This window comes from Caloenas nicobarica, unplaced genomic scaffold (assembly GCF_036013445.1).
Source record: "Caloenas nicobarica isolate bCalNic1 unplaced genomic scaffold, bCalNic1.hap1 Scaffold_1519, whole genome shotgun sequence".
NCBI lineage: Eukaryota > Metazoa > Chordata > Aves > Columbiformes > Columbidae > Caloenas > Caloenas nicobarica.
In genome coordinates, this window is record NW_027017047.1 from 1 (window position 1) to 19,088 (window position 19,088).

Genomic DNA, 19,088 nt, shown 5'->3' on the forward strand with positions numbered 1-19,088 from the left:
CGCAGGAGTTCAGGGGGACCCAGGAGTGCGGGGGGACCCAGGAGTGCGGGGGGGACCCAGGAGTGTGGGGGGACCCAGGAGTTCGGGGGGACCCAGGAGTGCGGGGGGGTACCCAGGAGTTCAAGGGGGACCCAGGAGTGCGGGGAGGGACCCAGGAGTTCGGGAGGGACCCAGGAGTGCGGGGGGGACCCAGGAGTTCGGAGGGACCCAGGAGTTCGGGGGGACCCAGGAGTTCGGGGGGGACCCAGGAGTGCGGGGGGACCCAGGAGTTCGGGGGGGACCCAGGAGTTCGGGAGGGGACTCAGGAGTGCGGGGGGACCCAGGAGTTCGGGGGGGACCCAGGAGTGCGGGGGGACCCAGGAGTTCGGGGAGGGACCCAGGAGTGCGGGGGGACCCAGGAGTTCGGGGGGGACCCAGGAGTTCGGGGGGACCCAGGAGTGCGGGGGGACCCAGGAGTTCGGGGGGACCCAGGAGTTCAGGGGGACCCAGGAGTGCGGGGGGACCCAGGAGTTCGGGGGGACCCAGGAGTGCGGGGGGGGACCCAGGAGTGCGGGAGGGGACCCAGGAGTTCGGGAGGGACCCAGGAGTTCAGGAGGGACCCAGGAGTTCAGGAGGGACCCAGGAGTGCAGGAGGTGGGACACTGGGGGTGTTGGGGACACCGGGGGGTGTTGGGGTCCCCTCTCACACCCCCTGCCCAGCCCCCCCCAGCGCGGCCGAGGCCCCGGGGGGGCCCGGGGGGGGGTTGGGCGCCGCCGTGTCCTGGGCCGTCACCGGGGTCAGCGCCCTGGGCGCGCGGATCATGGGCCACGGGGGGGGCGCCCCCGCCCCGCCCCCCCGGGCGCCCCCCGACGGACCCGCCGAGGGACCCCCCGAGGGAACCCCCGACGGACCCGCCGAGGGAACCCCCGAGGAAACCCCCGATGGACCCCCCGAGGGAACCCCCGATGGACCCCCCGAGGGAACCCCCGAGGGAACCCCCGAGGGAACCCCCGAGGGAACCCCCGAGGAAACCCCCGAGGGAACCCCCGCCGGGCCCCCCGCCCCCCCGCAAGGTCAGTGGCCCCAAACTCCCCCGGTGTCCCCCCCAACACTGTCCCCCCATTGTCCCCCATATTGTCCCCCCCGCATTGTCCCCACCCCCAACTGTCAACCCGTTGTGTCCCCCCCACTGTCCCCCCACTGTCCCCACCCCCCGCTGTCCCCCATATTGTCCCCCCTGCATTGTCCCCCCCCGCTGTCCCCCGCTGTCCCCATCTCCCGACCCCCCGTTCCGTGTCCCCCCAGAGCCCCCCCCCGCGGAGCGCCCCCTGCAGGACCCCGACGGGTGGGACGACTGGGGCAGCCTGGAGGTGATTTGGGGGGGGGGGCCGCAGCGGGGGAGGGGCACAGCCTGACCCCACGTCCCCCCACTGTGTGTGTCCCCCCCCCAGGACATGGAGCTGCCCCACAGCCCCTCCCCCCCCGCCACGCGGCAGGACGGGGGGGCCGCCCCTCCCCCCGCCCCGGGCGGGGGGGCCGCGGAGGGGGATGGGGGGTGGGGGGTGGGGGGCGAGTGGGGCAGCGAGGACGCCTGGGAGGAGCCGGCGGGAAGCAGGGGCGGGCCCCCCCCCCGACGCCCGGGACCCCAAAGCCCCCGGGACCCCCCAGGGCCCCCCCCGGGCTCGGGGCAGCAGCAGCGGCGCCGGGAGCCGGAGCCCAAACGCCGGGGGGGTCCCCGGGGCCCCCCCAGAGCGGGACCCCAGAAACTGGGGACCCGGAAACTCGACTGAGGGGGCGGGGCCGGGGGGCGGGGCCGGGGGGCGGGGGCGGGCCGGGGGGGCGGGGCCGGGGGCGGGGCAATAAACCCGTTCCCGGGCGGCAGCGCCCCCGTGTGGTGACGGCGGCGAACGGGGCGGTCACGTGGGGAGGGAGGGTGGTCACGTGGGGCGCGTCACGTGGGAGGGCGCGCGGGCATGGCGGCCGCGGAGGAAACGAGCGCCCCCCGGCGGCGGCGGCGGCGGCGGGAGGAGGTTGGGGGACCCAGGAGTTCGGGGGGGGACCCAGGAGTGCGGGGGGGGACCCAGGAGTGCGGGGGGACCCAGGAGTGCGGGGGGGGACCCAGGAGTGCGGGGGGGACCCAGGGGTTCGGGGGGACCCAGGGGTTCGGGGGGACCCAGGAGTGCGGGGGGGACCCAGGAGTTCGGGGGGACCCAGGAGTGCGGGAGGGACCCAGGAGTTCGGGGGGACCCAGGAGTTCGGGGGGACCCAGGAGTTCGGGAGGGACCCAGGAGTTCGGGGGGACCCAGGAGTTCGGGGGGGACCCAGGAGTTCGGGAGGGACCCAGGAGTTCAGGGGGACCCAGGAGTTCGGGGGGGGACCCAGGAGTGCGGGGGGGGACCCAGGAGTGCGGGGGGACCCAGGAGTGCGGGGGGGGACCCAGGAGTGCGGGGGGGACCCAGGGGTTCGGGGGGACCCAGGGGTTCGGGGGGACCCAGGAGTGCGGGGGGGACCCAGGAGTTCGGGGGGACCCAGGAGTGCGGGAGGGACCCAGGAGTTCGGGGGGACCCAGGAGTTCGGGGGGGACCCAGGAGTTCGGGAGGGACCCAGGAGTTCGGGGGGACCCAGGAGTTCGGGGGGGGACCCAGGAGTTCGAGGGGGACCCAGGAGTTCGGGAGGGACCCAGGAGTTCGGGGGGGACCCAGGAGTTCGGGAGGGACCCAGGAGTTCGGGAGGGGACCCAGGAGTTCGGGGCGACCCAGGAGTTCGGGGAGGGACCCAGGAGTTCGGGAGGGACCCAGGAGTTCGGGGAGGGACCCAGGAGCTCGGGAGGGGACCCAAGAGTTCGGGAGGGACCCAGGAGTTCGGGGCGACCCAGGAGTTCGGGAGGGACCCAGGAGTCCGGGGGGGGACACAGGAGTTCGGGGGGACCCAGGAGTTCGGGGGGGACCCAGGAGTTCGGGGAGGGACTCAGGAGTTCGGGGAGGGACTCAGGAGTTCGGGAGGGACCCAGGAGCTCGGGAGGGGTCCCAGGAGTTCGGGGGGGACCCAGGAGTTCGGGGGGGGACCCAGGAGTTCGGGAGGGACCCAGGAGTTCGGGAGGGGACCCAGGCGTCCGGGGGGTCCCCACGCGTGTCCGTGTCCCCCAGGATCCCACCGTGTCCCTGTCCCGCACCCTGAGCTACGTCCTGCGCCACGGGGCCGAGGCCGTGGGGCTGCCCATGGGGCCGGGTGCGTGCGGCCCCAGCTGCCCCCGGGGCCCCCAAAATGCCCCCGGGGCCCGTGACGGTGCTTTCGGGGGGCAGATGGGGGTTTGGGCGTGTTCTGGGGCTGCAGTTTGGGTGCGTTTGGGCGTATTTTGGGTGTATTTTTGGGGTGTATTTTGGGTGTATTTTGGGTGGGTTTGGGTATACTTGGGGTGATTTTGGGGTGATATTGGCTGGTTTTGGCGCAGACGGGTTCGTGGACCTGCAGGACCTGCTGTCGCTGCCCCCGTTCTCGGGGTCGTTATTTTGGGTGTAATTTGGCTGGTTTTGGCGCAGACGGGTTTGTGGACCTGCGGGACCTGCTGTCGCTGCCCCCGTTCTCGGGGTCGTTATTTTGGGTGTAATTGGGCTGGTTTTGGCGCAGACGGGTTTGTGGACCTGCAGGATCTCCTGCCTCTCCCCCTGTTCTCAGGGGTGTATTTGGGGTGTATTTTGGGTGTAATTGGGCTGGTTTTGGCGCAGACGGGTTCGTGGACCTGCAGGACCTGCTGTCGCTGCCCCCGTTCTCGGGGTCGTTATTTTGGGTGTAATTGGGCTGGTTTTGGCGCAGACGGGTTCGTGGACCTGCAGGATCTCCTGTCCCCGCCCCTGTTCTCGGGGTCGTTATTTTGGGTGTAATCGGGCTGGTTTTGGCGCAGACGGGTTCGTGGACCTGCGGGACCTGCTGTCCCTGCCCCCGTTCTCGGGGTCGTTATTTTGGGTGTAATTGGGCTGGTTTTGGCGCAGACGGGTTTGTGGACCTGCGGGACCTGCTGTCGCTGCCCCCGTTCTCGGGGTCGTTATTTTGGGTGTAATTGGGCTGGTTTTGGCGCAGACGGGTTCGTGGACCTGCGGGACCTGCTGTTGCTGCCCCCGTTCTCGGGGTCGTTATTTTGGGTGTAATTGGGCTGGTTTTGGTGCAGACGGGTTCGTGGAGCTGCGGGACCTGCTGTCGCTGCCCCTGTTCTCGGGGGTCTCGGAGCCCGACGTGCGCCGGGTGGTCCTGGGGGACCCCAAGGGCCGGTTCCAGCTGCGCCCCCACCCGCCCGGGCTCCGCGCCAACCAGGGGCACTCGCTGCCGGTGCGGGGGGCGGGGGGTCGAGCCGGGGAGGGGGTCGGGGGTCCCGGGGGGGCTGGGGGTCCCGGGGAGGGGACTGGGGGTCCCGGGGGGGTTGGGGGTCCCGGGGGGGTTGGGGGTCCCGGGGGTGCTTTGGGGTGTATTCTGGGGGGGTTTGAGGGTGTGTTTTGGGGCATATTGAGTGGTTTGGGGGCATATTTTGGGGTGTGTCGGGCCGTATTTTGGGGTGGCTCGGGGGTGTATTCGGGTGGGTTTGGGGGTGGGTTTGGGTGTATTTCGGGGTGTATTTTGGTGTGTCTTGGGGCATATTTGGGTGCGTTTGGGTGTATTTTGGGGTGTTTTGGGGGTGTTTTTCGGGTGTGTTTGGGTGTGTCTCGGGGGTGTGTTTTGGGGTGGTTTCAGGGTATGTTTTGGGTGTATTTGGGTGTATTTTGGGGCGTCTTGGGGTGGTTTTAGGGTGTATTTGGGTGTATTTTGGGTTGTCGCGGGGTATATTTTCGGGTGTGTTTTGCTGTGTTTCGGGGTGGTTTTGGGTGCATTTTGGGGCGTTTCGGGGTGTGTTTCAGGGTATATTTTGGGGTGTATTTTGGGGTGGGTTGTGGGTGGTTTTGGGGTGTTTTGGGGTGTGTTTCAGGGTGTATTTTGGGGTGTTTTGGGGTGTATTTCGGGGTGTCTCGGGGTGTGTTTCAGGGTGTATTTTGGGGTGGTTTTTGGGTGTATTTCGGGGTGTTTTTTGGGCGTTTTGGGGTGTCTCAGGGTGTGTTTCAGGGTATATTTCGGGGCGTTTTGGGGTGTATTTCGGGGTGGTTTTGGGGTGTGTTTCGGGGCGTTTCGGGGTGTGTTTCAGGGTATATTTTGGGGTGTTTTGGGGTGTGTTTCAGGGTGTATTTTGGGGTGTTTTTTGGGCGTTTCGGGGTGTGTTTCAGGGTATGTTTCGGGGCGTTTTGGGGTGGTTTTGGGGTGTATTTCGGGGTGGTTTTGGGGTGGTTTTGGGGTGTGTTTTGGGGTGGTTTTTGGGTGGTTTCGGGGTGTGTTTCGGGGCGTTTCGGGGTATATTTTGGGGTGTTTTGGGGTGGTTTCGGGGCGTTTCGGGGCGTCTCGCGGCGCGTCGGGCCAGCGTGGGCGCTGCAGGTGCCGCGGCTGGCGCTGACCGCGCTGCGCGCCCCCCCCGCGCTGCCCCCCACCCTCGCCCACGGGACGCGGCGCCGCCTGCTGGGCCCGATCCTGGCGGGGGGGCTGCGCCCCTGCGGCCGGAACCACATTCACCTGGCGGGGGGGCTGCCCGGGGACCCCGGCGTGCGCAGCGGTGAGCAACCGGAACCGGAACCGGGGAGACCCCCCAACCCCCCCACCCCAGAACCCCCCGATCCCCAACCCGGGGGGACCCACGGCCGGGTGCGACACCCCCAGTTCCGACACCCCCAATTCCGACACCAGGGATGAGGCCGGACTCAGAAATCGCCATTTTCATCGATGGCCCCCGGGCGCTGGAGGGTGAGGGGGGGACCCAGGCGTCCGGGGGGACCCAGGAGTTCGGGGGGTTGGGGGGGTGGAACCAAAGTTCCGGGGGCAAAAAGGTAAAGAATTGGGAGGGGGAAGGACCAAAACTTGGGGGGAACCAAAGTTCAGGGTCACAGCCTCAGGGTGGGAAGGTAAACAAGGGGACACTGGGCGGAGGCGGGGGGGGGGTCCCAGTTAGACCTGGGGGACCCAGGAGTTCGGGAGGACCCAGGAGTTCGGGAGGGACCCAGGAGTCCGGGGGGACCCAGGAGATTGGGAGGGACCCAGGAGTTTGGGAGGGACCCAGGAGTTCGGGGGGACCCAGGAGTCCGGGGGGGGACCCAGGCGTCCTGGTGACCCCGCAGTGTCTGTCCCCCCCAGACGGGATCCCCTTTTTCCGCTCGGCCAATGGGGTGATCCTGACGCCGGGGGACGCGGACGGGCGGCTCCCCCCGAAATACTTCCTGAGGGTCCTGCAGCTGCGGCCGTACCGTGAGTGGGGACCCAGGAGTTCGGGGGGGACCCAGGCGTTCGGGAGACCCAGGCATTCTGGGGACCCAGGCGTTCGGGGGACCCAGGAGTTCGGGGGGGACCCAGGCATTGTGGGGACCCAGGCGTTCTGGGGACCCAGGCGTTCGGGGGGGACCCAGGCGTTCGGGGGACCCAGGCGTTCGGGAGACCCAGGCATTCTGGGGACCCAGGCGTTCTGGGGACCCAGGAGTTCGGGGGGGACCCAGGCATTGTGGGGACCCAGGCGTTCTGGGGACCCAGGCGTTCTGGGGACCCAGGAGTTCGGGAGGGACCCAGGCGTTCTGGGGACCCAGGCGTTCGGGAGACCCAGGCAGCATCCAAGCCGCCCCCCCAGCCCCGTTTCCATGGGAACAGCCGCTTTATTCTCTTTTTTTACCCCCAGGGTGTCTCCTCCCGTTGGACAAAACCCCTGAAAATGGCCCCAAAAGCGCCGATGAGCCCCCGTGACCCCCCCGTGCTGGCTCCACCCCAAGGGGCGGGGCTTCTCTTGGGGGCGTGGCCTGCCGAGGCTCCGCCCCCGCTGATGCTAAAGCAGCCGCTGCACCATTGATGCCAAATGTCGCCGTTTTACCCCCAAATTGGAGCCGATGGGCAAAATGACGTGGCCACGCCCATCGGCCACGCCCCCTCATTACCCGCGCTGTTAATTAAACGCCGTCACTTGTGTCTGGTCTCCAGCTGCTGTTACAGAAAATGAGGGAGGGGGTGGGGCCTTTGCTGGCTCCACCCCAAACGGGCGGGGCTTCGGTTGGGGGTGTGGCCTGTCGAGGCTCCGCCCCCTCGGCTGACGCAGCGTCAACACCAAATGTCGCCGTTTTACCCCCAAAATCGGCTCGAACGGGGAAATTTTGAGGCCACGCCCACTCTGGCCACACCCACCCCCCTCTAATTACCCCCCAGCTGATAATTAAACACGCTCACCTGGTTTATTACAGATGGGGGGTGGGGAGGGGCTTGCGGTGGCTCCGCCCCCAGAGGGGGCGGGGCTGCGAGTGTGGGCATGGCTGCGAGTGTGGGCGTGGCCCTTCAAGGCTCCGCCTCCTCATGGGGGGGGTTGGTGTGTGTGGGGAAAACCCAATAACGGGGGGGGGGACACCCCAAACCAACCGATAACCGTGGGCGGGGCCGTGGGCGGGGCCTGGCTGTGGGCAGGGCCGGGGGCGGGGCCGGGTCAGAGCGGCTCGGGCCCCCCCGTGAGCTGCTGCAGCAGCTGCTGGTCCAGCGGCCGCCCCGGTCGCCGCCCCCCCAGGCACAGGAACCCCCCCAGGAACTGGTGCAGCAGCCAGCAGGGGGCGCTGCGCAGGGTCAGCGCCAGCGTCACCTCCCCCTCCAGCTCCAGCGTCACCTGCAGGGGGCGCACAGGGGTCAGCGGACCCGGGAGTGCGGGGGGACCCGGGAGTGCGGGGGGGACCCAGGAGTTGGGGGAGGGACCCAGGAGTTGGGGGAGGGACCCAGGAGTTCGGGGGGACCCAGGAGTGCGGGGGGACCCAGGAGTGCAGGGGGGACCCAGGAGTTCGGGAGGGACCCGGGAGTTCGAGGGGGACCCGGGAGTTCGGGAGGGACCCAGGAGTTCGGGAGGGACCCAGGAGCTCAGGAGGGGACCCAGGAGTTCGGGAGGGGACCCAGGAGTTCGGGAGGGGACCCAGGAGTTCGGGAGGGGACCCAGGAGTTCGGGAGGGACCCAGGAGTGCGGGAGGGGACCCAGGAGTTCGGGAGGGGACCCAGGAGTTCGGGAGGGACCCAGGAGTGCGGGGGGGACCCGGGAGTTCGGGGGGGACCCAGGAGTTCAGGGGGACCCGGGAGTTTGGGGGGGGTCCCAGGAGTTCGGGGAGGGACCCGGGAGTGCATGGAGGGGACCCAGGTGTCCGGGGGGGACCCAGGAGTTCGGGAGGGACCCGGGAGTTCGGGGAGGGACCCGGGAGTTCGGGGGGGACCCGGGAGTTCGGGGGGGGACCTGGAAGTGTGGGGAGGGACCCAGGAGTCCGGGGGGACGCAGTTGTCACGTCCCAGTCCCTCCCAGTGCTCCCAGTACCTGCTGGCTGTCCCAGTTCACGTTCCACTGGCGCAGGTCGCTGTAGCGCCAGGCGCGGGTGACGGAGCCGCCGGGATCCAAGCGGAGCAACTGGGACGGGCCGACGCCCAGAACCTCGTCCCGGCGCCCGCCCTTGAACCTGCGCGGAAATGGAGCCGGACGCCTGGGTCCCCCCGAACGCCTGGGTCCCCCCTGAACGCCTAGGTCCCCCCCAAACGCCTGGGTCCCCCCCAAACTCCTGGGTCCCTCCCGAACTCCTGGGTCCCTCCCGAACTCCTGGGTCCCCCCCGGACGCCTGGGTCCCCCGGACGCCTGGGTCCCCTCCCGAGCTCCTGGGTCCCCCCCGAACTCCTGGGTCCCCCCTGAACGCCTGGGTCCCCTCCCGAACTCCTGGGTCCCCCCCGAACTCCTGGGTCCCCCCTGAACGCCTGGGTCCCCTCCCGAACTCCTGGGTCCCCTCCCGAACTCCTGGGTCCCCCCCGAACTCCTGGGTCCCCCCCGAACGCCTGGGTCCCTCCCGAACTCCTGGGTCCCCTCCCAAACGCCTGGGTCCCTCCCGAACTCCTGGGTCCCCTCCCGAACTCCTGGGTCCCCCCCGAACTCCTGGGTCCCCCCTGAACGCCTGGGTCCCCTCCCGAACTCCTGGGTCCCCTCCCGAACTCCTGGGTCCCCCCCGAACGCCTGGGTCCCCTCCCGAACTCCTGGGTCCCCCCCGAACTCCTGGGTCCCCCCTGAAATCCTGGGTCCCCCCGAACTCCTGGGTCCCCCCGAACTCCTGGGTCCCCCCTGAAATCCTGGGTCCCCCCGAACGCCTGGGTCCCCCCTGAACGCCTGGGTCCCCCCGAACTCCTGGGTCCCTCCCGGACGCCTGGGTCCCTCCCGGACGCCTGGGTCCCCCCGAACGCCTGGGTCCCTCCCGGACGCCTGGGTCCCTCCCGGACGCCTGGGTCCCCCCCGAGGTGAGGGAAGAGCCCCAGCTCCCCCCAGTTCCCCCCGGTTCCCCCGGGCCCCCGGTACCTGACGAGGAAATAGGCGAGGCCGAAGCCCGGAAGTGCCCGCCAGGCCTCCAGGAAGCGCAGCCGGGCCTGGTCCCGCGACAGCGCCCCCAGGCGGTGGAGGACCTCGAGGATGCGGGGAACCAGCTGCGGAGGGGAGAACGCGGGGAAATGGGGAACTGGGGGGGCTGGAGAAAATGGGGGGGCTGGAGAAAATGGGGGGAACGGGGAAAATGGGGAAATGGGGGGGCTGGAGAAAATGGGGGGGCTGGAGAAAATGGGGGGAACGGGGAAAATGGGGAAATGGGGGGGCTGGAGAAAATGGGGAAATGGGGGAACTGGGGAAATGGGGGGGCTGCAGAAAACGGGGGGGCTGGAGAAAACGGGGGGAACGGGGAAATGGGGAACTGGGGGGGCTGGAGAAAATCGGGGGGCTGGAGAAAATGGGGGGAACGGGGAAATGGGGAACTGGGGGAAATGGGGGGGCTGGAGAAAATGGGGAACTGGGGGGGCTGGAGAAAATGGGGGGAACGGGGAAAATGGGGAAATGGGGGGGCTGAAGAAAACGGGGGGAACGGGGAAATGGGGAAATGGGGGAAATGGGGGGGCTGGAGAAAATGGGGAACTGGGGGGGCTGGAGAAAATGGGGAGAACAGGGAAATGGGGGGAACGGGGAAATGGGGGGGCTGGAGAAAATGGGGGGCTGGAGAAAACGGGGAAATGGGGAAATGGGGAAATGGGCAAACTGGGGGGGCTGGAGAAAATGGGGGGAATGGGGAAAATGGGGGGAACGGGGGGGTTGGAGAAAATGGGGGGAATGGGGAAATGGGGGAAATGGGGGGGCTGGAGAAAATGGGGGAAATGGGGAAATGGGGGAAATGGGGGGGCTGGAGAAAATGGGGGGAACGGGGGGGTTGGAGAAAATGGGGGGAATGGGGGGAACTGGGGAAATGGGGGAAATGGGGGGACTGGGGGGGTTACTGGTCCCCCCCGCCCCCACCTGCTTCTCGCGGCCTTTCCGCAGCAGCCGGGGCGGCAGCAGCGCCCGGGGGTCGGGGGGGGGCGGGGCGGGGCCGTCCGGGGGGGGCGGGGCCGCGGCGGCGCCCCCCAGCAGCGCCAGCACCCCCCGCACCCCCGGCCCGAACTCGGGGTCCCCCAGCGAGCGGCCGCGCGACGCCAGACGGAGCCCGGTGACCCAGCGGGCGTACTGGGGGGGCTGCGGGGGACGGGGCGGCGGGGCCGTTCCAGACACCCCCCGAAAACCCAAAACCCCCCAGACACCCCCCGAAAACCCAAAACCCCCCAGAGACCCCCCGAAAACCCAGAGACCCCCCCCGAAAACCCAGAGACCCCCCAGAGACCCCCCAAAAACCCAGAGACCCCCCCCAAAAACCCAAAACCCCAGACACCCCCCGAAAACCCAGAGACCCCCCAGAGACCCCCCAAAAACCCAGAAAACCCCCCCGAAAACCCAAAACCCCAGACACCCCCCGAAAACCCAGAGACCCCCCCGGAGCCCCCCCGAAAACCCAGACACCCCCCAGAGACCCCCCGAAAACCCAAAACTCCCCGAAAACCCAGAGACCCCCCAGAGACCCCCCGAAAACCCAGAGACCCCCCCGAAAACCCAGAAACCCCCCAAAAACCCAGAGACCCCCCCGGAGACCCCCCCGAAAACCCAGAGACCCCCCAGAGACCCCCCAAAAACCCAGAAAACCCCCCAAAAACCCAAAACCCCCCCAAAAACCCAAAACCCCAGAGACCCCCCCAAAAACCCAGAAACCCCCTGAAAACCCAAACCCCCCCCGAAAACCCAAAACCCCCCCGGAGACCCCCCAAAAACCCAGAAACCCCCCCAAAAAACCCAGAAACCTCCACAAACCCCCCATAAAACCCCAGAAACCCCCCTGAAAACCCCAAAACCCCCAGAAAACCCTCAGAAACCCCCCCAAAACCCCCAGAAACCCCCGAAAAAAAACCCCCAAAATCCCCAGAAACCCCCCTGAAAACCCAGAAACCCCCAGAAACCCCCCTGAAAACCCCAGAAACCCCCCAAAAATCCCAGAAAACCCCAGAAACCCCCCTGAAAACTCAGAAAACCCCCTGAAACCCCCCCAAAAACCCCAGAAACCCTTCGGAAAACCCCGGAAACCCCCCAGAAAGCCCTCAGAACCCCCATAAAAAACCCCCCGAAAACCCAGAAAACCCCCAGAAAATCCCCCAAAAACTCAGAAACCCCCAGGACCCCCCAGCGCCGCCCCCCGGACACCCCGAGCCCACCTGGGGACGCCCACAAATCCCGTTTGGGTCCCCCCAAAACCCCCAAATCGTTGTACTGGGGGGGCAGGGGGACCCCAAACCCCCCTGGGGACCCCAGACCCCCCCAGACCCCTGGACCCCCCAGGCCCCCCAAACCCCCCCCGGCCCCCCCGGGCCCCCCCGGGCCCCCGACCCACGTCGCAGCAGCGCAGCTGGATCTCGCTCATCCCGGCCGGAGCCGCCACCAGGAGTTTGATCCCGAACCGCTGGGAGCCGACGTCCACATCGGGGGTGACGTCACAGCCTGGGGGACCCAGGCGTCCGGGAGGGACCCAGGAGTGCGGGGGGACCCAGGAGTGCGGGGGGAACCCAAGTGTCACGGAGGGACCCAGGAGTGCGGGGGGACCCAGGAGTGCGGGAGGGACCCAGGAGTGCGGGGGGACCCAGGAGTTCGGGGGGACCCAGGAGTGCGGGAGGGACCCAGGAGTTCGGGGGGACCCAGGAGTTCGGGGGGACCCAGGCATGCAGGGGGACCCAGCAGTTCAGGAGGGACCCAGGAGTTCGGGGGGACCCAGGAGTTCGGGCACAGCAGGTGGGTCCCTCCCAGGCAGCCAAGGGCTAATTAATCACCCGCTAATTACCCGCAGCTGCCACTAATGAGGCTCCAACCGTCCCCACCCGCACCTGCAGGATTGTTCCAAGCCCCACTCCGGGGACCCAGGAGTTCGGGGGGACCCAGGAGTTTGGAGGGACCCAGGAGTTCGGAGGGACCCAGGAGTGCGGGGGGAACCCAAGTGTCAGGGAGGGACCCAGGAGTGCGGGAGGGACCCAGGAGTTCGGGGGACCCAGGAATGCGGGAGGGACCCAGGAGTGCGGGGGGACCCAGGCATGCAGGGGGACCCAGGAGTTCGGGGGGACCCAGGAGTTCGGGACGGACCCGAGAGTCTGGGGGGACCCGGGGCACTTGGGGGTCCCGGGGGGTCCCGCGGGTCTCACCCCTGAGGTTGAGCTCCTGGGGGGGCTCCCCCGGGCTGGGGGGGCTGCGTCCGTACGACAGCGACGTCCCCTTGAGCGTCACCCAGGCCGGACGGAACCCCCGCAGGGTCAGCTTGCGGGGCCTGGGGGGACCCAGGCGTCCGGGAGGGACCCAGGCGTCCGGGCCCCACCCCCCACCTCACACATCACCCAGGGACCCAGGCGTCCGGGCGGACCCAGGCGTCCGGGGGTACCTGTAGATCTCCAGCTCCTCCGCCAGTTCGGGGACGGCCGTGAGCTCCTCCTGGGGACACCGTCCCAGTGACTCCCAGTATGGTCGAGGAGTCCCCCCAGTGCCCCCCAGTCCCCCCCACTGCCCTCCCAGTTCCCTCCCAGTTCCCACCCAGTCCCCCCCACTGCCCTCCCAGTTCCCCCCCAGTTCCCTCCCAGTCCCCCCCAGTTCCCCCCCAGTTCCCTCCCAGTCCCCCCAGTTCCCCCCCAGTCCCTCCCAGTTCCCTTCCAGTCCTCCCAGTTCCCCCCCAGTTCCCTCCCAGTTCCCCCCCAGTCCCTCCCAGTTCCCCCCCAGTTCCCCCCCAGTTCCCTCCCAGTTCCCCCCCAGTCCCCCCAGTCCCCCCAGTCCCTCCCAGTTCCCCCCAGTTCCCCCCCAGTCCCTCCCAGTCCCCCCAGTTCCCTCCCAGTTCCTCCCAGTTCCCCCCCAGTCCCCTCAGTTCCCTCCCAGTTCCCCCCCAGTCCCCCCAGTTCCCTCCCAGTCCCCCAGTTCCCCCCCAGTTCCCCCCCAGTCCCCCCAGTCCCCCCCCAGTCCCCCCAGTTCCCTCCCAGTTCCTCCCAGTTCCCCCCCAGTCCCTCCCAGTCCCCCCAGTTCCCTCCCAGTTCCTCCCAGTTCCCCCCCAGTCCCCCCAGTTCCTCCCAGTCCCTCCCAGTCCCCCCAGTTCCCTCCCAGTTCCTCCCAGTTCCCCCCCAGTCCCTCCCAGTCCCCCAGTTCCCTCCCAGTTCCTCCCAGTTCCCTCCCAGTCCCTCCCAGTTCCTCCCAGTTCCCCCCCAGTCCCTCCCAGTCCCCCCCCAGTCCCTCCCAGTTCCCCCCCAGTTCCCCCCCAGTCCCTCCCAGTTCCCCCCAGTCCCCCCAGTCCCTCCCAGACTCACCAGTGGCCCGGGGGCCGGGGTGTCCCCCCCCAGCGTCAGCTCCAGTTTCCGGAGGGCGGAGTCCAGGTCGTCCGTGGCCCCGCCCCCCCCGGCCCCGCCCGGCCCCGCCCGGTCCCCGAGCTCATCGATGTGGTACTGGGGGCAATGGGGAGACTGGGGGTGACTGGGGGCAATGGGGGGACTGGGGGTGACTGGGGGCAATGGGGGGACTGGGGAGACTGGGGGGAATGGGGAGACTGGGGGTGACTGGGGGCAATGGGGAGACTGGGGAGACTGGGGGGAATGGGGAGACTGGGGGTAACCGGGGGGAATGGGGAGACTGGGGGCAATGGGGGGACTGGGGAGACTGGGGGCAATGGGGAGACTGGGGGTGACTGGGGGCAATGGGGAGACTGGGGAGACTGGGGGGAATGGGGAGACTGGGGGTAACCGGGGGGAATGGGGGGAATGGGGGTAACTGGGGGGAATGGGGAGACTGGGGAGACTGGGGGCAATGGGGGGACTGGGGAGACTGGGGGTGACTGGGGGCAATGGGGGGACTGGGGAGACTGGGGAAGAAATGGGGATCTGGGGGTCCCGGGTGGGTCTGGGGGGGTTTGGGGGGCTGGGGGATCCCATGGGGGGTGTGGGGGTCCCCGGGCTGGGGGGTTTGGGCTGTTTTGGGGTGTATTCTGGGGTGTATTTTGGGCTGTATTTCGGGGTGTGTTCCCGGTTGGGAACAGCAGCGCCTCCCCTGGGGTCCGGGGGGTTTGGGGTGTCTGTGGGTCCCAGGGGGGTTTGGGGGACCCCATGCGGGGCTGGGGGTCCCCAGGCCGTGTTTCGGGCTGTTTCGGGCTGTATTTCGGGCTGTGTTTGGGGGCATTTTGCCAGTGCTGGTACCTGCAGGGCTGCGAACAGCAGCGCCTCCTCCTCGGTGCAGTCGAGCTCGTCCCCCAGCAGCGCCCAGCGGGTCTGTTCATAGAGCAGGGACAGGCGGGGGGCGTCCAGCTGGGGGCGCGGGGACGTCAGGGACAGCGGGGGGACACGGGGACACGGGGGGACAGGGGGACATGGGGACAGGGGGACACGGGGGGGACAGGGGGACACGGGGGACAGGGGGACATGGGGGGACACGGGGACACGGGGGGGACAGGGGGACACGGAGGGACAGGGGGACACGGGTGGGACAGGGGGACATGGGGGGGACAGGGGGACACGGGGGGCGTCCAGCTGGGGGCACGGGGACGTCAGGGACAGCGGGGGGACACGGGGACACGGGGGGGACAGGGGGACATGGGGGGACAGGGGGGACACAGGGACAGGGGGACACGGGGGGGACAGGGGGGACACGGGGGGACAGGGGGACACAGGGACAGGGGGACACAGGGACAGGGGGACACGGGGGGACAGGGGGGACACGGGGGGACAGGGGGACACAGGGACAGGGGGACACGGGGGGGACAGGGGGACAGGGGGACACGGGGGGACAGGGGGACACGGGGGGGACAGGGAGACACAGGGGGGGACAGGGAGACACAGGGGGCGCCCAGCTGGGGCAGGGGACAGGGGGACATCAGGACACCAGGGACACCAGGGGGACAGGGGGACATCAGAAACACCGGGGGGACATGGGGACATGAGGGGACAGAAAGGATGTCGGGGGACACAGGGACATGGGGGGCGTCCAGCTGGGAGAGGGGACAGGGAACAGGGGGACGTGGGGACAGGGGGACATCAGAAACACCAGCGGGACATGGGGACATGAGGGGACAGAAAGGATGTTGGGGGACACGGGGACAGACACGGGGACAGACACGGGGACAGACACAGGGACGGACATGGGGACAGACACGGGGACGGACACGGGGACAGACATGGGGACGGACACGGGGGACATGAGTGGACACAGGGGGGCTGTGGGTGCCTGGGGGGGTCAGCCAGGGGTCACCTGCGGGTCAAGGTCAAGGTGACAGTGGAACTTGAAGCGCAGCAGCAGCTCCGCGTCGTCCCCCACGTCCTGTTCCAGCAGCGACAGCCACGCGTCCAGCCACCTGCAGGGGGCGCGCTCAGCCCCGCCCCCGGCCCCGCCCCCTTCCCAGAGGTCCCGCCCCCATTTCCCAGAGCCCCCAAATCACCCCTGGCCCCGCCCCACCCCCATGGCCCCGCCCCCAAATCACCCCGGCCCCGCCCCACCCCCAACGGCCCCACCCCATTTCCCTGAGGCCCCGCCCCCATTTCCCTGAGGCCCCGCCCCAAATTATCCACGGCCCCGCCCCCACCCCATGGCCCCACCCCATGTGCCCTCAAGGCCCCGCCCCCATTTCCCTGAGGCCCCGCCCCAAATTATCAACGGCCCCGCCCCATGGCCCCACCCCATGTGCCCTCAAGGCCCCGCCCCCATTTCACTGAGGCCCCGCCCCAAATTATCAACGGCCCCGCCCCCACCCCACAGCCCTGCCCCATGTGCCCTCGAGGCCCCGCCCCCATGTCCATGAGACCCCGCCCCATTTCCCGGAGGCCCCGCCCCATTTCCCGGAGGCCCCGCCCCATTTCCCGGAGGCCCCACCCCCGCCCCTCCCCCTACCGCGCGTGCAGTTGGGCCCTGCGCAGCAGGGGGTTCCCGCGGGGGGGGCGGGGGGGCACAAGGGGGCCCATCCCCCCCCTCGGCGCCAGCAGCGCGCGCTGACACTCGGGGGGCAGCGGGGGGAGGGGCCCCGGTGGCTCGTCACCTGCGGGGGGAGGGGCGGGGGGCGGGGGGGGTTGGGACCTGGATGGGAGGGGTTTTTGGGGGGAGGGGTGTCCAGCCCCTCCCCCCACGCCCCCCGCCCCTCCCCCTCACCTGGCGGCAGCCGCACGTGCGTCAGGTCGAAGTGCGGGGGTGGGGGAGGGGTCGCGCCCTTCCGCCCCTCCCCCCCGGCCCCTCCCCCTCCTCGGGCCGCAGCAGCGACAGCTCCTCGGGGAACCGGATCCCTGCCCCCCCGGAAGTGACGTCACTGGGGGACCCGGGACCCCCCGGTGTCCCCCCGGTGTCCCCCCGTCCCCCCAGCCGTGACCGGCCCGTGTCACCACGTGGGGCTCCAATGACCCCCCCGAGACCCCCAATAACCCCCCAGTGACTCCCCCAGTGCCCCCCAGCAGGTGACCGGCCTGTGTCACCCCCAGTGTCACCGTCCCCCTGAACATGACCTTGACCCTGGACCGCAGCCCCGGTGACCCCCAGTGACCCCCCCAGTGTCCCCCCAAGCAGGGGTTGGCCTGTGTCACCCCCAGTGTCACCGTCCCCCTGAACATGACCTTGACCCTGGAGACCCCCAGTGACCCCCCCAGTGTCCTCCCAAGCAGGGGTTGGCCTGTGTCAGCCCCTGTGTCACCGTCCCCGCAAATGTCACCCTGACCCTGAACCGCAGCCCCAGTAACCCCCAGCGACCCCCACATTGTCCCCCCCAGCAGGTGACCGGCCTGTGTCACCGCCAGTGTCCCCCTCCCTGCAAACGTGACCTTGACCCTGAACCGCAGCCAGTCCAGCAGCCGCAGCCCCAGTGACCCCGGTGACCCCCGGTGACCCCCCCAGCGCCCCCGGTGCGTACCCAGCAGGTGACAGGCGTGCGCCACCACGTGTGTCACGGTCCCCGCGAACGTCACCCGCAGCCGCAGGCAGAGCCGGTTCGGGAGCCGCAGCCGCAGCGGCCGCAGGCGCGACAGGAACCGCAGCCGCGCGTCCCCCCCGACCCCCAGCGCGTCCAGGGTGGCCCCCGGGCGCAGGAGCCACCGGCGGCGCCGCGGCCACCACAGCGCGTGGGCCGACCAGTCCCGGCGGCGGCCTGGGGCACTGGGGTTACTGGGAGCACTGGGAGGGTGGGTATGGGGGGGTCACGGGGGGCTCTGGGGTGTCACTGATGCCACCACAGCGCGTGGGCCGACCAGTCCCGGCGGCGGCCCGCGGAACTGGGGCTACTGGGAGCACTGGGAGGGGGGTTATGGGGGAGTACAGGGGGTTATAGGGGTCATGGGGGGCTCCGGGGTGTCACTGATGCCACCGCAGAGCATGGTCTGACCAGTCCCGGCGGCGGCCTGCGGAACTGGGGCTACTGGGAGCACTGGGAGGAGTTGGGGTTGTCTGGGGGTGATCTGGGGGGTTACCAGAGGGTTATGGGGGGTTAATGGGGGGCTATGGGGGCCATTGGGTGCTAAGGGGGCCCCACCAACTCCCAAACCACAGGGGGGGGCACAGGGGGGACCCAGGCGTCCGGGTGCCCCCCCGCCCGGGTTATTTATATCCTGCGGTTCCTTTTATCGCCCCGGCCAGGGGGACACGGGGAGGACACGGAAGTGGGGACCCTCTGGGCCCCCCGATAAGGGCTGGGCCAGATCCTGCCCCTCCCCCCACTGCCACTCAGCAGCGCGTGATGCGTGATGTGGGGCCCGAACGCCTGGGTTCCTCCTTATGGGATCTAGAGATGTGGGGTCCGGACGCCTGGGTCCCTCCCCATGGGACCTGGAGATGTGGGGCCCGGACGCCTGGGTCCCTCCCCATGGGACCTGGAGATGTGGGGCCCGAACGCCTGGGTTCCTCCTTATGGGATCTAGAGATGTGGGGTCCGGAGGCCTGGGTCCCTCCCCATGGGACCTGGAGATGTGGGGCCCGGACGCCTGGGTCCCTCCCCATGGGACCTGGAGATGTGGGGCCCGGACGCCTGGGTCCCGCCGTGGGTCACTCACCGATGGTTTCCACGATTTGGAGCATGAGGCCACCGATGTGCAGATCTCCGGTGACGCGGAGGGCGAGGGTCTGGGTGGGCGCCGTGGGTCCCGCCGTGGGGCCGGGGGGATCCGTGGGGCCGGGGGGATCCATGGGGCAGGGCTGCCCCACGGCGTCATCCTCCTCCACCTCCACGTGCAGCTCAAAGGAGCCGTCGATGGTTTCCCCGCTCGCTGTCTTCAGCCCCGACATCACCCGGACGCCTGGGTTCCTCTGCCCGGACGCCTGGGTCCCCTTCCCGCCGCGCGCCCGGACGCCTGGGTCCCCTTCCCGCCCCGCCCCACAGGGGGAAGTGGGGCCCCGGACGCCTGGGTTCACCCCCAACCCCCCCCCAACTGAGTGTCACCACAGAGGAAGTAGCAAAGGGGAGGAGCTGTGGGGCCCGGACGCCTGGGTCCCCTGCACCACAGGGCCCGGACACCTGGGTCCTCAGTGTGGGGAGACCCGCCCTTCCCCACCCTGGCCCCGCCCTTCAGCCGGAGGAGGACCCAGGCGATCGGGACCCCCTTAACACCCCCCTACAAAAGGTACCCCGGCGTTTGGGTGCCCTCCCCAACCCCCAGAAACGGGACCCAGGCATTCGGGCCCCCCATTTCC

The 19,088-nt window shown here is 69.5% G+C and overlaps 3 protein-coding genes across 3 annotated transcripts; 2 read left to right on the forward strand and 1 right to left on the reverse strand.

The window, feature by feature from the left end:
- Positions 1 to 116: 116 nt before the first annotated feature.
- Positions 117 to 1,793, forward strand: LOC136002695 (collagen alpha-1(I) chain-like; the record flags this gene model as incomplete). Its single annotated transcript, XM_065657957.1, has 3 exons — positions 117 to 1,053; positions 1,286 to 1,350; positions 1,432 to 1,793. Coding segments are annotated over 3 exons (1,341 nt in total), but the record flags the coding sequence as incomplete, so codon positions are not given.
- Positions 1,794 to 1,911: 118 nt separating this feature from the next.
- Positions 1,912 to 6,997, forward strand: TRPT1 (tRNA phosphotransferase 1). Its single transcript, XM_065657955.1, has 7 exons — positions 1,912 to 2,010; positions 3,127 to 3,208; positions 4,146 to 4,303; positions 5,432 to 5,606; positions 5,738 to 5,794; positions 6,182 to 6,292; positions 6,714 to 6,997. The coding sequence occupies exons 1-7, from the start codon at positions 1,954 to 1,956 to the stop codon at positions 6,776 to 6,778; spliced, it is 705 nt and encodes a 234-aa protein (XP_065514027.1). The 5' UTR covers positions 1,912 to 1,953; the 3' UTR covers positions 6,779 to 6,997.
- Positions 6,998 to 7,238: 241 nt separating this feature from the next.
- Positions 7,239 to 18,985, reverse strand: LOC136002689 (fermitin family homolog 3-like). Its single transcript, XM_065657950.1, has 14 exons — positions 18,452 to 18,985; positions 17,320 to 17,553; positions 16,595 to 16,702; positions 16,317 to 16,461; positions 15,681 to 15,783; positions 14,633 to 14,740; positions 13,754 to 13,888; positions 12,847 to 12,896; positions 12,614 to 12,735; positions 11,815 to 11,921; positions 10,359 to 10,574; positions 9,381 to 9,505; positions 8,364 to 8,502; positions 7,239 to 7,676 (listed from the first exon to the last, which is right to left on the reverse strand). Exons 1-14 carry the CDS (start codon positions 18,681 to 18,683, stop codon positions 7,503 to 7,505), a joined length of 1,998 nt encoding a protein of 665 aa, XP_065514022.1. The 5' UTR covers positions 18,684 to 18,985; the 3' UTR covers positions 7,239 to 7,502.
- Between the last annotated feature and the right edge of the window lie 103 nt (positions 18,986 to 19,088).